Source organism: Canis aureus, chromosome 6, assembly GCF_053574225.1.
Source record: "Canis aureus isolate CA01 chromosome 6, VMU_Caureus_v.1.0, whole genome shotgun sequence".
NCBI classification, from domain to species: domain Eukaryota; kingdom Metazoa; phylum Chordata; class Mammalia; order Carnivora; family Canidae; genus Canis; species Canis aureus.
In genome coordinates this window covers 45177840-45197003 of record NC_135616.1, presented here as the reverse complement: position 1 = coordinate 45197003, position 19164 = coordinate 45177840, and the positions used below count along the sequence as shown (strand labels likewise).

General features: G+C 43.5%; 1 protein-coding gene and 1 long non-coding RNA gene across 5 annotated transcripts in view; one reads left to right on the top strand and one right to left on the bottom strand.

The window, feature by feature from the left end:
- Positions 1-6975: 6975 nt before the first annotated feature.
- On the bottom strand, positions 6976-8653 carry LOC144316003 (uncharacterized). Its single transcript, XR_013381746.1, has 2 exons — positions 7669-8653; positions 6976-7594 (listed from the first exon to the last, which is right to left on the bottom strand). It is a non-coding gene; the product is annotated as an uncharacterized LOC144316003 (long non-coding RNA).
- The window catches only part of DRC8 (dynein regulatory complex subunit 8), a 120620-nt gene continuing 109823 nt past the window's right edge, over positions 8368-19164 (top strand). For all 4 annotated transcript variants that reach the window (XM_077901377.1, XM_077901376.1, XM_077901374.1 and 1 more), the window contains exon 1: positions 8368-8531. In XM_077901377.1, coding sequence (XP_077757503.1) covers positions 8501-8531 — 31 coding nt within the window. In that variant the 5' untranslated portion in view covers positions 8368-8500. The remainder of the gene's footprint in view (positions 8532-19164) is intronic.

The window sequence follows — 19164 nt, the reverse complement described above, 5'->3', positions numbered from 1 at the left end:
ATATTCCTAAATAACATCAGAGAAAAAGAAAAACAAAATTCAGGCTCTCTCATTATGCTGTTCATTGTTAAAGTGATCATTTTTAAAAAAGATTTTATTTATTTGACAAAGAAAGAGAGAGAGCACAAGCAGAGGGAGGGGCAGGGGGAGAGGGAGAAGCAGATTCCCTGTGGAACAGGGAGACTGAGTGGGGCTTCAAGCCAAAGGCAGAAGCCCTGAACCAAAGGCAGATGCCCGACTGACTGAACCACCCAGGTGTCCCTAAAGTGATCATTTAAAAAAAAAAATATAAAGACAAGGCCACAGTCTTTGGCACTCACATGTTGAGATGAAGGGCATTAAAAAGAAATATACATAAGCCTTTATTCTGTACAGGCATAGTTATTTAAGATTCAGAGATGGTTTTGTGTTTGTGGGCATTAATTTCAAAAGTATTCATTATATTCTTGGTTTTGCTTTTTTTTTTTCATTGTTGTACAATTAGAACAAATACAATACACAGCCCTCTCTCCTATGAGACAGCTATAATTAGTATTAAGTTTCTAGTTAATATTCTACTCCGTTAAAGGTCAATGAATTCAAAGGCCTGAAGACCCATTCGAGGCACTGAAATAAAACAATCTAGTGAATAGATTTTAAAAATTAAATTCACAATCTCCTGCTCTTCACATGGAGGTTTAACTTACTTTTACCTCCTGGAGAAGGACACCATTAGTCTAATCCAATGACATCCTTTCTCCTCCCCCTTCCCCTAATGACATCCTTCTATGGTGTTCTGGATAACTGAGAATTGATCACACATTATAGATACAAACTACTATGGCCATGGTATGGTTATAGCATGCACTATACATCATTTGAAGGAGAAGGTAGCTGTGGTGGATGAATATTTCAGTTTTGTAGGTTGAAAACTTAGTAAATTTGGGACCAAAAAACCCACAAAACTCCAAACCATGGGGCATCTGGGTGGCTCACTTGGTCAAGCATCTGCCTTCGGCTTAGGTCATGGTCTTAGGTCTGGGATCGAGCCCCATTTTGGGATCCCCACTCAGCTGGAAGTCTGCTTCTCCTTCTCCCTCTGCCCTTACTTGTGCTAAAATAAAATCTTTAAAAAACAAACCCAAACCCAAACAAAAAACTGCTAGCTTAACACCACTAGCTCCAAAGGAATATCAGCAAATAGTGAGCAACTATGAGCTATCACATTTGTAAAATTCACATTGTGCTTCACAGATTGTCCCGCACACAGTAGGCACTTCATGTTTTCTATAGTGAGTGAATCTTCCTCCTGTAGGACTGGAGAAAGAGGGACTACAGAAACAGTCAACCCTTTCCTAGGTAGCCCTCCCCTGGCTGCCCTGCACCTGCTCCCTCTCTCCGTGTGTGATGGATTTTGCCTTGTTCCCTTCCCACTCAAGCCTTCTCCAAAATAACTTCCCTTCTAGCCTCTCTCCAGCTGCCACCATTCACTCTCAACCTCACACTTTCCTTACCTTCTTGAAAGGACAGCTGACCTGAAAACAGAAGACCATAAAGAAAAACCCAGCAAAACCTGAGATTTTTCATCTCTGTAGGTTTGTATTGTTTTGCTTAGTGATATTGTTGATGATGGGGTTGTAGATCCCTGTTCTAGGGGACTTACTAGGTAAGGTGAAACTGTAGCAAGGAGTTAGCTTTCAATTCACAAAATTGCTGAGTCTCAACTGAGTGTTATTTGCAGGCATTTTAGTAAGGGGCCATAATCATAGGTTAGGCCTATGAAGTCAGGGTGAGACACAGCATGGAACCAATTTCTTGTCAATGCTAAGGTTGCAAGTGGAATTGAAATTCTCTATAGTACAAAATAATAGTAATATATTCAGCAATTAAAAAATATGTATATACATATATCTAGAACTATTTAGAACTATTTATTTATCCATTAGGATATTTTTCTATTGTCCTGTAAAAGCCATGTGGACTGTTGTTAATTTGTACAAACTCTGGGAAGGAAAATTAATTATGGTAGTGGTAGCATTGAAACAGTAGGGTGAAGGCAAAGAGCTGCATGGGCTAGCCACACCTTTTTTTTTTTTTTTTTAAGGTTTTATTTATTCATTTGACAGAGAGAGAGAGAGAGCGAGTGCGCGCACAAGCAGGAGGAGCAGCAGAGAGAAAGGGAAAAACGGTATCCACTGAGCAGGGAGCCCAACGTGTGGCTCAATCCCAGGACCCTGAGATCATAACCTAAGCCGAAGGCAGACTCTTAACTGACTGAGCCACCCAGGTGCCCCAAGGATACCCTCTTACCATCTCAGAGTCAAGAACTTTATGAATCATAGGAACCATGTTTCTAAAAAATTGCTAGGATTCTAGGATGTGTATAATATTCCCATATGTTAATTTTATTATCCTCTTTCCTCATAAGGTGGCTGTAAAACCCTTAAAATTAAAAAAAAATTACATGATCACATTTAAGGGTAGCAAGGATGATGGTGCTGGAGATCCCTAGATCCCCTTCCCAGGACCTTTCCTCACCCCATGGTGGACAACGCCTCCTTCAAGAGGGAGAGAGCAGGCCCTGGGACCTTGCAGAGGGAGGAAATGAAAAATCCAGAGATCGATCCTGAGTCAGAATATCAGGAGAGCCTTTGGGGCACAACAGTGGGAGACCTATTTGGGGATCTTCACTCTTGGTTTCATCATCTTCAGTATGGGAATCTTACCATGAGCCTTCTTACAGGGATATTGTGATGATCGAGCAGGACAGTCCGTATAAACTGCTTGGAGAAGTTCTTAGAATATAATAAAGTGCACCAAATAGTATCACTACTGGCCCCAGAGCCATGGAAGAGTCACTCAGCCATAGTCCAAAGACATGAAATCAGGCCAGAATTCAACGGAGCAGTAGAGGTAGCTTCACGTTCCAACTGGTCAACCATCTCCATATGTTCCTCTAGCCTCCACATAAACTCAGGTGGGGAACAGGTTCCAGAGGAGAAAGAACATGTCCAAAGTCAAAGAGCTAAGGGGCAGTGCACTGTGGTTCAATCTTGGGTCTGTTTATCTTCTATTGGCTTGATTTGTCTATCCAGCATTATCTCCTTATGTAAATGTTAACATAAATGAGGGGTGCCTGGGTGGCTTAGTGGTTGAGCGTCTGCCTTTGGCTCAGGTCATGATCCCTGGGTCTTGGAATCGAGTCCCACATCAGGCTCCCTATGGGGAGCCTGCTTCTCCCTCTGCCTATGTCTCTGCCTCTCTTTCTGTGTCTCTCATGAATAAAGAAATAAAATCTTTAAAAAAAAGTTAACAAATGAAATTCACTTTTCAAAGATTTATTTTTGGAGCTGGAACTAAAAAAATCATTCCCAAGTCAATTACCAGCATCATTCTACACTTTTTTCTCTATTTTCACCCTTGGGGGAGGAGGAAGAGGTTATATGAGCAATCATAAACATTTACTGAATCTCTGGGTCAGCTTCCATCACTGTTTAACTCTCAGGTCTTATCTTCAGCGGAGAAAGAACAGAGACTCACCAAAAGTTGCTCAGCCCTGAGAGTCCCTGAAAAGTGCTACTCAGGACAGGAAATGTTTTGGTAATGAATTAAACAGTGACTTGCCATGTCAATGTGTGTTTTGAAGTGCAACAGAAAGAAACATGTGCCTTTTGAGAAAAATAGGGCCAGGAGTGTGATTTTTCTAAATGCTCTAAGAGTTGTGGTTTCATGTAACATTTACTTTCAAACTGCCCAACAAGTGCTGCAGTCCCAGCTTCCTGTCTGGATCTCCCTAAAAAGCCCAGAGCAGCTCTGGCTCTGAACATGCTCTTTTCTGGGGCCAAGAATTTAACACAATTCTCCCTCTTCCAGAGGCCTGACATCTCAGTCTGCAGGAAGGTGGGGAGGGAAGAGAAGATGATGAGCACACCACTGACTGGGTCATAGCAGAGAGGGCATATGTCCTCATCTGCCATCTGAAAGCTAGGACTTTAAATCTTTGTCCAGACAAGGACAATGTGAAATCTGTTATCTGGTTCCCTCAGAGTCCCTAGAAGTCTCTGCCAGTTGCTTTGGTTGATGTTTTGAAGCAGTAAAGAAAAAAAAAAGTGGGAGGAGGAAGGTGACTATTTCTGCCCAGGATTTTTGCCCTTCTCTAAATATTCAGGTTACTAAGCAGGATATAACAATGATATATTTATTAAGAAGCCGTATAGCACATGGACTCTGGAATCAGAACTAGATTCCTACCCAGCTCTCTTGTTCAGAGATCTTAAGTCATTGATGTGAAGATGTATTTTTTTTTTTTTTTTTTTTTTTTAGGATTTCACTTATTTACTGAGGAAAGACATAGAGAGAAAGGCAGAGACATAGGCAGAGGGAGAAGCAGGCTCCCTGCAGGGAGCCCCATGCAGGACTCCATCCCAGGACCCCAGGATCATGGCCTGAGCCAAAGGCAGATGCTCAACTACTGAGACACCCAGGTGCCCCAAGATGTAGATTTTTCATCCATAAAACAGGGATCCCACTACCAGCCTCATAAGGCTTAAGAGATAATGTATGCAAAGTATTTAGAAGAGTTATTTTTATTGCTAGAACTGTAATAAACCAAACTGTTATTCTGCTGTATTCTGATAAGGTTTTCTTTGTGAGATCCCAGGGTAAGGCTACTCACCTACAGGTAGGGGTAGTATCTGAAGGGCTGGACATTTTATTTATTTATTTTTTTGTTTTATTTTTATTTATTTATGATAGTCAGAGAGAGAGAGAGAAAGAGAGAGAGAGAGAGAGAGAGAGAGGCAGAGACATAGGCAGAGGGAGAAATTTGATCCCGAGTCTCCAGGATCGCGCCCTGGGCCAAAGGCAGGCGCCAAACCGCTGCGCCACCCAGGGATCCCTGGACATTTTTTTTATGATTGTATTTTAAGTTGTTTCTACATCCAACATGGAGCTCAAACTCATCACTCTGAGATCAAGAGTTGCGTGCTCTACCAACTGAACGAGCCCGAGGCCTGGACATTCTTATTAAGCATGTAGGGAAGGGCTGTAACCTTCTTTAGAAAAACAGAATTAGACAAACAGAGAAGTAACTGCCTTCCTGTCATTTCCTGGGCCTAGAGTTCAATGAATCTAGATATATTTAAAGCCACTTCTACTTGGGAAGGTTAAAAATGGCAAGGTGGAAACCAGGAAGGGGCACACACGAAGATGCTAAGTTCCATCATGTAGACTACTATGTCCTGCAAGGAGCAGATTCTGGTAGTGCAGGGTGTGTGAGGCCTAGAATCAGCCCACCTCCTGTTGTGTAACTGAAGCACTGTAGAAGCAAACTCGCCCAGTGGAAGCTGAATCTCAGGAAAGAAGTTGGGAGTTTGACCTTCAAGTGTTCCTTCCTACGTGGAAATGGGGGTTTATCTCAAAGTGGATTTCCTTGCAAGGTCTTAAACTTTGAAAGCCTATTGGGTCTCATGAAAACCCCAAGATAGGGAGTTTGGACATTACCATTCCTATTTTTCTCAGTAAATGGGGTTTTTGGTTTTTTAAAGATTTTTTTCTTTGAGAGAGAGCAGGAGTGGGAGTGGGGAGAGGGAGAGTGAGAAGCAGACTTCCCCCTGAGCAGGGAGCCCAGGACCCTGGGATCATGACCTGAGCTGAAGGCAGGCACTTAACCGACTGAGCCACCCAATGCCCCATGAGTTAATGGAGTTTTATTTTTTAAGGGATTTTATTTATTTTAGAGAGAGAGAAAAAGAGAGAGAGAGAGAGAGCAGGGAGAATGATAAGTGGACTCACGCTGAGCAAGGAACTCCATGTCAGGCTCAATCCCAAGGACCCTGAGATCAAGACATGAGCCCAAACCAAGAGTCAGGTGCTTAACCAACTGAGCCATCCAGGTGCCTGAGTTAACAGAGTTTCAAAGAGATGAAATAAATGACCTGCCTAGGATCATGTCAGTCCCTGGCAATGCCCATGGAAAACCCAGTTTTTGTCTTTTAAATTATTCCTAGCCCAAGGAGATTTCCATTATCCCCAGAATAGGAGAGGAGATGCGGTTTGAAGACTTTTTGACTATGATTTTGCCTTATACCACTTATCCTTTCTATTTCAGCCACATCTTAGGGTAGCTTAATCATATTCAGAAGAAACATCTTCTGTGTTCCTCACCAGCATGGGACCAGTGCCTGTGTGAACAGATTTAACTCACTATAAATTCAAACACACAAAAGGACATAACCTGTACATACCCATCTGGCCCCACTGAATAAGTAATCATGCATGTCATTGTCTAAAACTATGTCCTTGCTCTTTCAGAATCCATTAGTTTGATTTAGCCCTATGATTGTATAATTTCTAAGACCAAAAATAATTTTCCAGTTTGGAATTTCAGAAAAACTCATGAAAAATCACTCTGAGAATCTTAAGTGAAAGACTGCTTGGGTGGCATTCAGTATTACAAAGTTACTCAAAGTCATAGTTCAGAAACAAACTATAGTCTAAGGGTAGAAAAATGGTTGTAGTTTGTTGTCCAAAGGAAGCTAATATTTTAAAAGAATTAAAAGTGTAACATAATCAGAAGTCAGTTTTCTACAACCAAAGAAAAGTGGAAAGTCAAGCAGCATAATGTAGATAATTACTCACTGGCAGCGTAGGCCTCTATGTTGTCATTTGTAAAACCACCTTTTCCCCCCACTTTGTGGAGTTTTCCAGAATAGCAATATGCTTTTATGTGTATTCACCTAATTAGCCAATTGAAAAGTATATGTTAATCTCGTAGTGTGTGTCCCAAATTAGGCAAGGTACTACGGGTACATTAAAGATTCATATGCTCAGGCTTCTGTCTTCAAACCCCACTGGAGGGGAGGGGTTAATTAATATACACTGCTCTTTTACTCACCCCAATGTAGAGGAACAGTGTTGTCTTAAATCTGTTGTAGGTATTCAGAATAATCTAAATGATCAATTCTTAGTAAGACGTTGAAAAGACTAACTCCAGTCTTAATTTTAAAAATATATATTATTTCAGATGCAAGAATTGAAAAATTGTAAGCTCTTGGGATCTTACGGGACCATTAAAGTGTCTCCTGTCTTCAAGAGCTTACAGTACAAGCAAATGTTACAAAGTCACGGCCAATCAATGGAAGAGGCTCTAGGAGTTCTGGACCACAGAGGAGCCTCAAGGAGTGTGTGACCTTCAAAGAGGTCACTGAGCACCAGGAGGGAGCCGCCGTGCGTCTGAGGGAGGGTGAAGGCTGGGGCCGGCGAGGGGGGAGGGGAGGCATTCCAGAAAAAGGAAACTGCAAACAGCCTACGAGGAGAGCGAGTGAGAAGTCAACCTGAGTCCAAGGTTGAGGTTTTCCTGCGTTTATTTCAAAGCCCTTCACTATCTCTATGCAAAGAGGCAGTCTTGGAAAACAAACTACTAGACTACAAGGACCATGAAATTTGAATTCTGTGAATGCTAGTGAGGACTTTCCCCTGTTTGGGGTGTCCAGCATTTACTGTAAACAACCGTGTTCCTTTTACGTAAGGACCTATCTTCCCACAGAAGCCATTTTGTGATGATTCGATAGTTTCTCCTCAAAGAGCATGCTGGTCGAAGCACCAAACGAGTCTCCTACAGGAAAAAGTCATTTAATAAAGAAGAGTATGCTTAACAGGCCGGTTAAGGAAATCATCACATACGAGTACCTTGTACTTTGAAGGCTTCGGCGTCTACAGGGAACAGGTTCGCACATTTTCACACAATGCTATTCAAACCAGGCCGCGAATGCACTTAAAAAAAAATCATCCAAGATTAGCTTCAAAATCTTATATTCGTTTGAACCGACTCAGAAATCATTTCAAAGAGGAAACATTCTAGTAGAAGGAGCTCATCCTGACACCGAGACAAAATTCTAACATCGTGCGACGACAGCAAAATTTCCGACACGCGGAGGCACAACTTCCCCGCGTCGCAACCCCGCGGGGCGGTCACGTCCGACCTCCGGGCCGGGTCGCTGGGGTCGGGGTCGGGGTCGGGGTCGCGGTCGGGGCCGGGGCCGGGCGGCACGGCTCCGCTGCCATGGCAACCCCGCCACTCGTGTCCGCGACTGCAGCCCTGGCGACGCCGTGTGCGCCGCGGCCGCCCCGGGGGGCCGCACAGGTGCCCCCGCTGCGCCCCCGAGCCCGGCTCTCCCGCTGCGTTCCCGTCCGCGGAGAAAAGCCCGGGCGGCGCCACCTGGTCCCCGCGGGCGGAGCCGGGGCTCCCCCGGACCCCAGGCCCCCGAAGCCCGAGAGGGCCGAGCTCGGGGAGGGGAGGGGCACGGGGGGAGGGCGCGGGGGCGCGCTGGGGAGGGGCGAGGGGACGGGGGCGCGCGCTCGGCCCCCCTCCCCACCCCCCGCCCCGGGGTCTTCAGCCTTCGGGGTCCGAGCCGCCGCCGCCGCCGCCCCAGGCCAGGACTCGCGCGGGGGCCGGAGGCGGCAAGGACGCGGCGACCCAGGGTGACGCCGGGCATCTCCCGGGCGACGGCCCCGCAACAAGATGGCGGACGATAAAGAAAGGGAAGGCACAGGTAGGAGCCGCCCGCCGCCACCCGGGCCCGCACTGGGGCGCTCCGGGCTGGGGGGCGGGGTCCTGCGGCGGCGCCGGCCCCGCGGGGAGAGGGACGAGCGGGCCCGGGGGCAGGGGGCCGCCAGCTCGGGCGCCCGCAGCCTCCCAGCCGCCGCCTGGGCCCGGCCCCGCCCCGTCCCCCCGCCTCCCCCCGCCCGCCCCTCCCCTCCCGGCAGCTCCCAGCCGCGGCTCCGGCGGGCGAGGCCGATAATGGCGCCCTTGTTCGCGGCCCCCGGCCCCCCGCCTCCACAGCCTCGCCTTCCCCGGGGCCGCAGGCGCCACGGAGGCGGCTGCCGGGCTGCGGGCACCCGGGGCGGCAGGGGTGAGGGCCGGCTCCGTCCGCCGGCGTCCGGCCGCCCCTGGGCCCGTGCCGAAGCCCCGCCCGCCGGGCACGCGCGCGTCGCCTCCATTTTGCCTGCTGGGTGCGGACGACGTGTGGGGACGCAGGGGGCCGGCGCGGCCTGGCGCTCGCGGGCGCCCCCTCCGCGCCGCCGGCCCCGGGAGCACGCGCTCGCGGCCGCGTGAGGAGCGCCGGAGGCAGCCGGAGGCGGCGGCGCGGGGCGGCGGGGACCCGGCCTTCGGGGGCCGCGGGGGAGCCCTGGCCGCCCACGTGCCCCGCGCCCTCCCCGCCCCCCAGCCTCGGGCCCCGCCTCAGCAGGCTGCGCGCGCACCCGTGGACGGCGGAGGCGAACCTCTCGCCCTGACTGGCCTTTCGGGAGTGCGGCAGAGGCCGCGTCACGTGTCGCTCGGCTCCGCCTGCGGCCGCGACCACCGGAAACCCGCGGAGAAACAGCGGGGCCCGAGCCGGAGGTCGGCCCTGGGTGACGGGCCTGGCGGGGCTGCTAGTCGGTGGATCAGGACTGTGCTCTAGAGGCACAGTTACTGAGGCAGCTTAGTTTGTTGTGCTGCTCTAAAGCGAAAGGGTACAACCGAAGGAAGGGGTTACTGTTTTTTTTTAATTAAAAAACTAATTCTGAAGGATTTTATTTTTTTTATTATCTGTTTTTCGTTTTCTAAGTTTTCTCCGCACCCAGTGTGGGACTCAAACTCTTCCACGGGACATCAGGAGTCACATGCTCTTTGGACAGAACCAGTCAGGCGCCTCTTGAAACCTCATTTTAAAACTTCCCTAGGAAAAAAACAGACAAAAAGACTTCCCTAGAAAAACCAAAGGATTTAGTTGTTTTCATTATTTACCAAAAAAAAAAAAAAAGAAAAATCCTTACCAGAGGAATTAACTTAATTATGGATATACGGTTTTTTTTCCCCACAGGTTTTATTTATTTATTCATGAGAGACAGAGAGAGAGAGAGGCAGAGACACAGGCAGAGGGAGAAGCAGGCTCCATGCAGGGAGCCCAACGTGGGACTCGATCCCGGGACTCCAGGATCAGGCCCTGGGCTGAAGGTGGCGCTAAACCGCTGAGCCACCTGGGCTGCCCTGGATATGCCTTTTTTAAAGAATGATTCGGTCAGCATACAAAAATGCACTGGATCGTGTTGCAAATATAATTTTTTTCTTTCATAAATAGACTGGGCTTCTCTGATTTTTTAGTTTTCAAAAATACTTTTCTAGTTAGAATAAATTCAGAGGAAGAAACAGTTCTATTCATAACTGTAGAAGTAATGACAAAAGCCCCATGTCGCTCATTCCATTGGCTTACATTTAATGCTTTTATGGAAGGTGTTCTGATTAGGTGAGAATTTTTTTTTTAATTTTATTATTATTTATTTATGATAGAGAGAGAGGCAGGGACACAGGAGGAGGGAGAAGCAGGCTCCTTTCCGGGAGCACGACGAGGGACTCGATCCCTGGTCTTCAGGATCGCGCCCTGGGCCAAAGGCAGGCGCTAAACCCCTGCGCCACCCAGGGATCCCCTGATAAGGTGAGAATTTTGAAGGATGCAAAGGTGAAAAATCTATCTTTCAAGAAAGGCGAGATCAGTAAAGGAGGTAAGACATCCTTGAAGGAGACAGAACAGCTAGCTAGGCTGAGCAGCCGTGTGCCAGAGGTGTTTCCGGGTGTGTTACCATCCCTCCTGGTCTGTGCACAGTCATCTGAGCTTCCTGGGGAGCTTACGAGAAATGAAGAACGGGAGTCCTTGCCCCTGACCTGCTGAATCAGTCTGCATTTTAACAGATTTGTAGGTGATCCAGATGCATATTAAAGTTTGAGAAGCACTGTTGGATGGTATATTTTATTTATTAAGAGTTTTAGGAGTTGATTATAGTTGCAGTTGGTAGGACATGATGAAATAAAACCATATTGCCTGAGGGTAAATTAGCAACTCATTTGGCAGAATCCTCTTTTATGGATGTAACTGCATTCTTATACTTGATTCTCAGCTCTGAAGGTTGAGAAATTACACCTAACCGATTGATCACAATTGATCAAGGCTTTGGGGGTTCACTCACGCTAAGTATTAATTCAATAGGGATATGTTGCTACTTTAACAAGAAAGTTGACCTCAGCAATGTTGTATTTTGTTTTATGACTATTAAGCTCTTGGGGAGGGTATATTTATATTTCAAAAAGTCCTTGATTAGCATGAAATCACACAACAAAAGAGCATAGTTTTGGAGGCTATATCCAGTACCCTGTAAACCTCAAAAGGAAGAGGACCATTTTCTTTCTTTAAAAAAATTTTTTTTTAAAGATTTTATTTATTTATTCGTGAGAAACAGAAAGAAGCAGAGACACAGGCAGAGGGAGAAGCAGGGTCCATGCAGGGAGCCCAATGTGGGACTTGATCCGGGGTCTCCAGGATCAGGCCGTGGGCTGAAAGCGGCGCTAAACTGCTGAGCCACCCGGACTGCCCTAAAAATTTTTTTCTTTAAATTCAATTTGGTTAACATATAGCGTATTGTTAGTTTCAGGGGTAGAGTTTATTTATTTTTTTTATTTTTATTTTTATTTTTATTTTTTTTAAGTTTTTTTTTTTTTTTTTTTTTTTTTTATGATAGTCACAGAGAGAGAAAGAGAGAGAGAGGCAGAGACACAGGCAGAGGGAGAAGCAGGCTCCATGCACCGGGAGCCCGACGTGGGATACGATCCCAGATCTCCAGGATCGTGCCCTGGGCCAAAGGCAGGCGCCAAACCGCTGCGCCACCCAGGGATCCCTCAGGGGTAGAGTTTAGTGATTCATCAATTGTTTTTAACACCTAGTACTCATTCCATCAGGTGCCCTCCTTAATGCACATCACCCAGTTACCCAACCCTCCCACCTCCCTCCCCTCCCGCAACCCTCAGTTTGTTTCCTAGAGTTAAGAGTCTCTTATGGTTTTGCCTCTTTGTTTTTTATTTTATTTTTTATTTTCTTCCCATGCGTTCATCTGTTTTATTTTTTAAATTCGTATGAGTGGAATCATAGAGTGTTTTTCTCTTATTTTTCTTAGCACAATACCCTCTAGTTCTATCCATGTTATACAAATGACAAAATTTCATTCTTTTTGATGGCTGAGTAGTATTCCATTGTGTATAGTGTATATCTACCGTATCTTCTTTATCCATTCATCTGTTGATGGACATCTGGACTCTTTCCATAGTTTGGCTGTTGTGGACATTGTTGCTGTAAGGAAGGGGACCATTTTCTGATCTCTTACACTCAGTGTCTTGCGGAGGTGCCTAGCACATGGTAGGAACTCAATATTTATTGAATTTAGAATACTTGAATTAATTAAAGATGTTTGGTTTAGCTAAAACATTACTTGCTGTTTCCTAAAAATCTATTCTATAGCACTATTAGGTTCTTTTCTTTTTTTTCTTTTCTTTTCTTTCTTTCTTTCTTTCTTTCTTTCTTTCTTTCTTTCTTTCTTTCTTTCTTTCTTATTCTTATAGGTAAGCAGTGAGTTTCTATTACTCTGGATCAACAAACATCTTTTTTATTTATTTTTTAAAGATTTTATTTATTTGTTCATGGGAGACAGAGAGAGAGAGAGGCAGAAATATAGGCAGAGGGAGAAGCAGGTTCCCCACAGGAAGCCCACGTGGGACTCCATCCCAGGACTCCAGGATTATGACCTGAGCCAAAAGCAGACGCTCAACCACTGAACCACCCAGGTGCTCCCAAACATCTTTTTAAAAACAATTTATTTGTTTATTAGAGAGAGAGAGAAACAAAGAGAAGGAGTGTCAGAGAAATCCAAGCAGATTCCCCACACCAGGCTTGATCTCATGACTCATGAGATCATGACCTCGGCCAATACTGGGGTCAGTCGCTTAATTGAGCCACCCAGGTGTCCCTCAACAAGCTTTTTTTTTTTTTTTAAGATTTTATTTATTTATTTATGAGAGACACAGAGAGGCAGAGACCAAGCAGAGGGAGAAGCAGGCCCCTTGCAGGGAGCCGGATGCGGGACTCAATCCCTGGACTGGGATCACGCCCTGAGTTGAAGGCAGTTACTCAATCCCTGTGCCACCCAGGTGTCCCTCAAGAAGCATTTTTTGAGAGTTAAAGTATTCACTGGCCTGTCTTTAAAAAAAAAATACAAAAATTCTCTTTGTAGAAACATACATATATTTTAAATAGTTCATCTTTAATCGAGGTTTTTTTTTTTTTTTAATTGTAAAGGAAGATTAAGCTTCTGGATTTATATCCTATCTAGCTCAAACATTTAGGGATTAATCTTGATAAAAGTACTGATGCGAACATTGGTAACAAAAAAAATTTTTTAAAAAGATTTTATTTATTCATTAGAGCATGTATGTACACATGCAAGCAGGGAGAGGTGCAGAGGGAGAGGAGAGGCAGGCTCCCCCCTGAGTAGGGAGCCCAGTCTCAGGATCCCTGAGGTCACAACCTGAGCTGAAGGCAGATGCTTAACTGACTGAGCCACCCAGGCACCCCATTGGTAATAAATAATAACTATGACAGGCTATAATGTTCTATTTTATTATAACATTTTTCTGTAAGATTATATACATTGAAGTTCTATTCCTTTGGAGCATTTTTTGTGCTTTAACATAATTAACTTTTTTCCTAGATTAAAAAAATGTATATAGTTACGTTAGCTAACAAAGGAATTTAAATTTTAAAATGAAGTTAATTTAAAAAAAATTTTTGTTTCACTGAAAGAATATTTGAAATAGGATAGCAAAAATTGTTTTAAAGTTCTATTATTTCTCTCAAGTTTTCTCAGCCAGAACATTTTTTTTCTTTTCCTTCTGTTTTGTTTTGTGTAAATAGAGAATCAATGCAATTGTTGATTCTTTGAATCTTTAAATCTTGTTTCTAGCTTGTCGAGAATTTTATATAGGACTGCAAGGAACTTCTGTTTGTAATTAGAATCATGTCTAGGAAACAGACTGCTTAGGAATAAAATCCTCTAACTTTTGGCAAGCCAAGGAGCTTTGGAAGGTATGTCAGTTTTTTCAGTAAGCCTCAGATACTTAAAGCTTGCTTTAGGATTTACTATTTTTGTACTAAAATATTGTTCACTTCTTTGCATTGCTTGGTAAAGTGCCTCCACTTCAACTATCAAGTCCTAAATGGTACTTTACAGGTTTTTATTTTCTTGTATTGTGCCGTTCCTCTCAAAACCCAACATTTGAAAATCCAAAGTGAAAAACAAACCGCAGTGGATATACTACTACATGTTGGCAAATTGAATTTAAATTAAAAAAAAAAAAAAACACCTGCAGGTGGATATTACTTTTTAAAAAGGGAACTGTTGATAGTATGGGGTATAATATGGAATAGTAGAAAAATAGAGTAAGACCTCAATTTCCCCAAGCTCTGTCTGATCTAAGCCAAGATGCTAGGCCTTAGGAGCTTCCAGTTCCTCAAATGTAAAATGGGAATAATTATACCTATTCATAATGTTATAATGGAGATGGTGTCATCTTCCCCATCTTTATATCCCCAGCACCTACCATGATGCCTGGCAGTAAAGAAATGCTGAATAAATAGGAAGAAAAGTGCTTGGCACATTCTAGGAAATAAGTAGCTGTTAGTTTATGTGTGGCATGGAATCTAGGAGTTAAGAAAAAAATCTAAGTCTTAGCAATTGTCAGTGACACATGATGCATTTATGACTATTTTGGGGACCATTTAATAGTTTTCTCCTTGTTTTAGACAGGTAACAATCTAGGTAGAGACTAGCTGAAGAAGAAAACTTTGTATTTATCTATAAAAATCTGTCAAGAAAATTCATTCTTTAAAAAGCCAGGTGGACAATGAGATAGCAGTTTACACCCATTAGGATGGTGATGATAAAAAATAAGCATTGGCGAGGTGTGGAGAGATTGGAACCCTCGTGTGCTGTTGATGGGCATGGAAAATGGAACAGCTTCCATGGAAAATAGTATGGTAGCTCCTCAAAAATTCCAATATTGAATTACTACATGATCCAGCAATGCTACATCTGGGTTTATACCCCCAAATAATTGAAAGCAGGAACCTGAACAACTATTTGTACACCCATGTTCACAGCAGTATAATCACAACAGCCAAAAGGTAGAAGCACTCAAGTGGCCATCAATGGATGAATGGTTAAACAAAATGGGGTATAACCATATACTGCAATATTAATCATTTTTAAAAAGGAAAGGAGGGCAGCCTGGGTGGTTCAACGGTTTAGCACCACCTTCAGCCCAGGGCTTGATCTTGGAGACCCGGGATCAAGTCCCACATCGGGCTCCCTGCACGGAGCCTGCTTCTCTTTAAAAAAAAAGAAAGGAATTCTGACAATGCTACCATAAGGCCAAGTCTCAAGTCTTGAAGATACTATGTTTTTTTTTTTTTTAAGATTATTATTATTTTTTAAGATTTTATGTATTTATTCATGAGAGACAGAGAGGCAGACCTAGGCAGAGGGAGAAGCAGGCTCTCACAGGGAGCCCGATGTGGGACTTGATCTCGGATCTCAGGATCATGTCCAGAGCCAAAGGCAGATGCTCAACCACGGAGCCACCCAGGCGTCCCTTGAAGATACTATGTTAAGTGAATTCAGCCAGTCCCAGAAAGACAAGTACTATGTAATTCTACTTATGTGAGGTACCTAGAGTAGTCAGATTCATAGGAACAGAGAGTAGAGTTGTTGCTGCCCAGGGGAAGGGGGAAAGGGAAATTGGGAATAGAGGCTAAGTTTTTGCAAGATGAAAAGTGTTCTAGAGATGGGTTGTACAACAATGTGAATGTCTTAACACTTTTGAACTGTATGGTGGTTAAGATGGTTAATTTTTTATGTCTGTTTTATCACAATTTAAAACATCAAATGGAAATGTGAGTATATTCAAAAAGGAAAAAAAAATTGGTACTTTTTTTGGGAAGGCAATTTGGAAATTTATGTTAAAAATGATACCCACATACTATGATTCTTTATTTTTTTTTAAAATTTTTTTTTTAAATTTTTATTTATTTGTGATAGTCACAGAGAGAGAGAGAGAGAATGAGGCAGAGACACAGGCAGAGGGAGAAGCAGGCTCCATGCACCGGGAGCCCAACGTGGGATTCGATCCCAGATCTCCAGGATCGTGCCCTGGGCCAAAGGCAGGCGCCAAACCGCTGCGCCACCCAGGGATCCCGTGCGCCACCCAGGGATCCCTGCGCCACCCAGGGATCCCTGATTCTTTAATATACTCCTGGGTATTTATCCTTAGAAATATATCCAGAAAAAAAATAAAAGTGAGAAGTAAAAAATGATTACTTAAAAGTTATTTATAAATTTGAAAATATGGATAAAACCTACTTGTCCGACAAATGAGGGGTGCAGAGTAAGTTGTTGCATATTGACCTATTGAACTCTGTAGCCTTTTAAAACAATACGTAAAATTATATGGGTAAAGATTATAGAACACAGGAGATGATATCAGGCTGGTTAGATTTTCAGGAACGTTCATTTCTAAAAGTCTCATTTTATTTATATTTTTAAAAAAATATATATTTATTTTAGATAGAGCAAGAGTGAGTGGGGGTGAGAGGGGGAAGGGGATAGAGGAGGAGGGAGAGGGACAAGCAGACTCTGCAGTGAGCACAGAGCCAAGGCGGGCTTGATCCCATTACCAGATGACAATGTGAAATGAAATCAGGAGTCTGACGTTGAACTGAAAAGTCTCACTGTTTTACTGTCATTTCTACAAAAGATTTAAAATCTTAAATATTCTAAATACTTTATATTCTAAATATAAAAGCTATTTTTATATTTTAAAATCTCTATGCTGATTATAAATTATTTTTACCCATTTGGGAAAACGTGTTTACTACGTCCTCTACCTGACAGTGCTTTGTAAACCTCTAGTATGGAATTTTTTTTTTTTAATTTTTATTTATTTATGATAGTCACACAGAGAGAGAGAGAGAGAGAGGGGCAGAGACACAGGCAGAGGGAGAAGCAGGCTCCATGCCGGGAGCCTGACGTGGGATTCGATCCTGGGTCTCCAGGATCGCTCCCTGGTCCAAAGGCAGGCGCTAAACCGCCTTTGTTTGATCCCTGCGCCACCCAGGGATCCCTCTAGTATGGATTTTATAGACATTAAGATTGTAATAAAATAATTTCTTTTTTATATGCATTAATAAATTTGGACTCTAAAACCTGGGTTTGGATTTGGATCCTGCTTTTTTTCAGATTTTACTTGGACGTGTCTCTTAATTTTTCTGAACTTCATAGAGTTCCCAGTCTAATGAGCACTTACTCTGAAGTGGTCACTGGACAAAATGTTTTTACATGAATTAGGTCATTGAATCCTTCCAACAAACCTGTGTGATAGCTATCTCTATTAATATCCTTTCTACAAATGAAGAAACAAGGGCTCAGTTTCAGCTTCAACAGGTAAGACTTTGGAAGTCATCACTTCTATGACTATAAACTGGAAGAAACACTTGGTAATTTTGGCAAATATTGTTGAAGGCTGCGTGTAGTACCATAAGTGAGAGTAGTAGAAATGTGGGAGCCTGTAGTCCTAGAAGATGCCTCACACTTTCTTGGGTTTGGCTTCCAGGAAATCTACCAGATCATCTGGTAAAGAGCCAGAAAAGTGCCCATGTTTCTCTAGCAGGGGGAGGGGGAAGGTAAACATTTTGAAATCTCCTCAGAACATTCCTCATAACAAAGACCTAATCTCCAGGGGGAAACGACTCTTTATTAGAGCCTCAAGTCCTCCCAGTCTACATTCAACCAACTCCAGTCCCCTGTAGCATTCCTATCTCATCTAAGGGGGCAGGGAGGAGCTAAAAAACACTTTGTGAAGTTTATAGCCCAGAGACAGGCCCAGTAAAAGACTAAAGTTTAATTATGAGGTAGCACACTTCACTTAACACTTTACCACCACATCACAGAGCTATACTACAGTAATAGTGGATTACAGCTGAAACATGTATGGTACACTATTTAAGGAGGAGTCCTTAGAGGAATCTGGCACCTACAGCTTCAGCAAACATTAAACACAGCCCTATTCTTAGCCAAATTGGTATGAAGCCTCTTGACTATCTTAGTTTCTATTACTTGATGTGTCACATCTGACTTGCAACAAAAAATTAGAAGGCATGCAAAAAGCAAAAACACCATCTGAAGGTAAAGCAAGCATCAGAACTAAACTCCGATCTGTGATACATATTTTGGAATTATCCAGACTGAGAATTTAAAAGAGCTATGATTAATATGTTGAGGGCTCTAATGGAAAAAGTAGGCAACATGCAAGAACAAATGGGTAGTGTAAGCAGAGACATGGAAACTCCTAAGAATCAAAAGGAAATGTTAGAAATCCAATGAATGCCGCAGAACGGAAGAAACCTTTGGTGAGTCCATCAGTAGACTCAGCATATCTGAGGAAAGAATGATAGAACTTGATGATTTCAATAGAAACTTCCCAAACTGAAATGCAAAGAGAAAAAAAAAAGAATGAAATAAACAGCATCCAAGATCTGTGAGACAATTTTGAAAGGTGTAGAACACACATAATTGGAATACTAGAAGGAAAAAAAATGGAAATAGAGTAGAAGAAATATTTGTAGTAGTACTGGCCCAGTTTTTCCCCAGACGTCCTGAGACACCAAAGCAGATCGAGGAAATAAAAAGAACACCAAGCAGGGTAAATATGCCTGGGCATATCATAGTCAAACTGCAGAAAACCAAAGACGACAAGAAAATCTTGAAAGAAGCCAGAGGAAAACAAACACCCTACCTGGACTTTGTCAGAAACCATGTAAGCCAAGTGGAGTTAAAATATTTGAAGTGTTAAAAGATAGCTAAGTAGTGTGACAAAGGTTACTAGCTAAGTGGTGAAGCAAGGGCTCCATTCAAGTCTGACTCCAAAGCCAATGTCCTTAGGCTTTGTGCCTCATATAGAGAAGTCAAATGGAAATTTATATAAGGAAGAACATAAACACCTATCATCTCATCTAGAATAGTATTCAAACGCCAGTGAGCATCAGAATCACCTGGAGGGCTTGTTAAAACACAGATTGCTAAGCCCCCAGGCCAGGATTTCTGAACCAGTAGTTCTGGTATGGGAGTGTGAGATTTTGCATTTCTAACAAGTTACTATAGGATGCGTAGGATGAGAATGCTGTTAAAAACTAAATCTAGGGCAGCCTGGGTGGCTCAGAGATTTAGCGCCGTCTTCAGCCCAGGGTGTGATCCTGGGGTCCCGGGATCGAG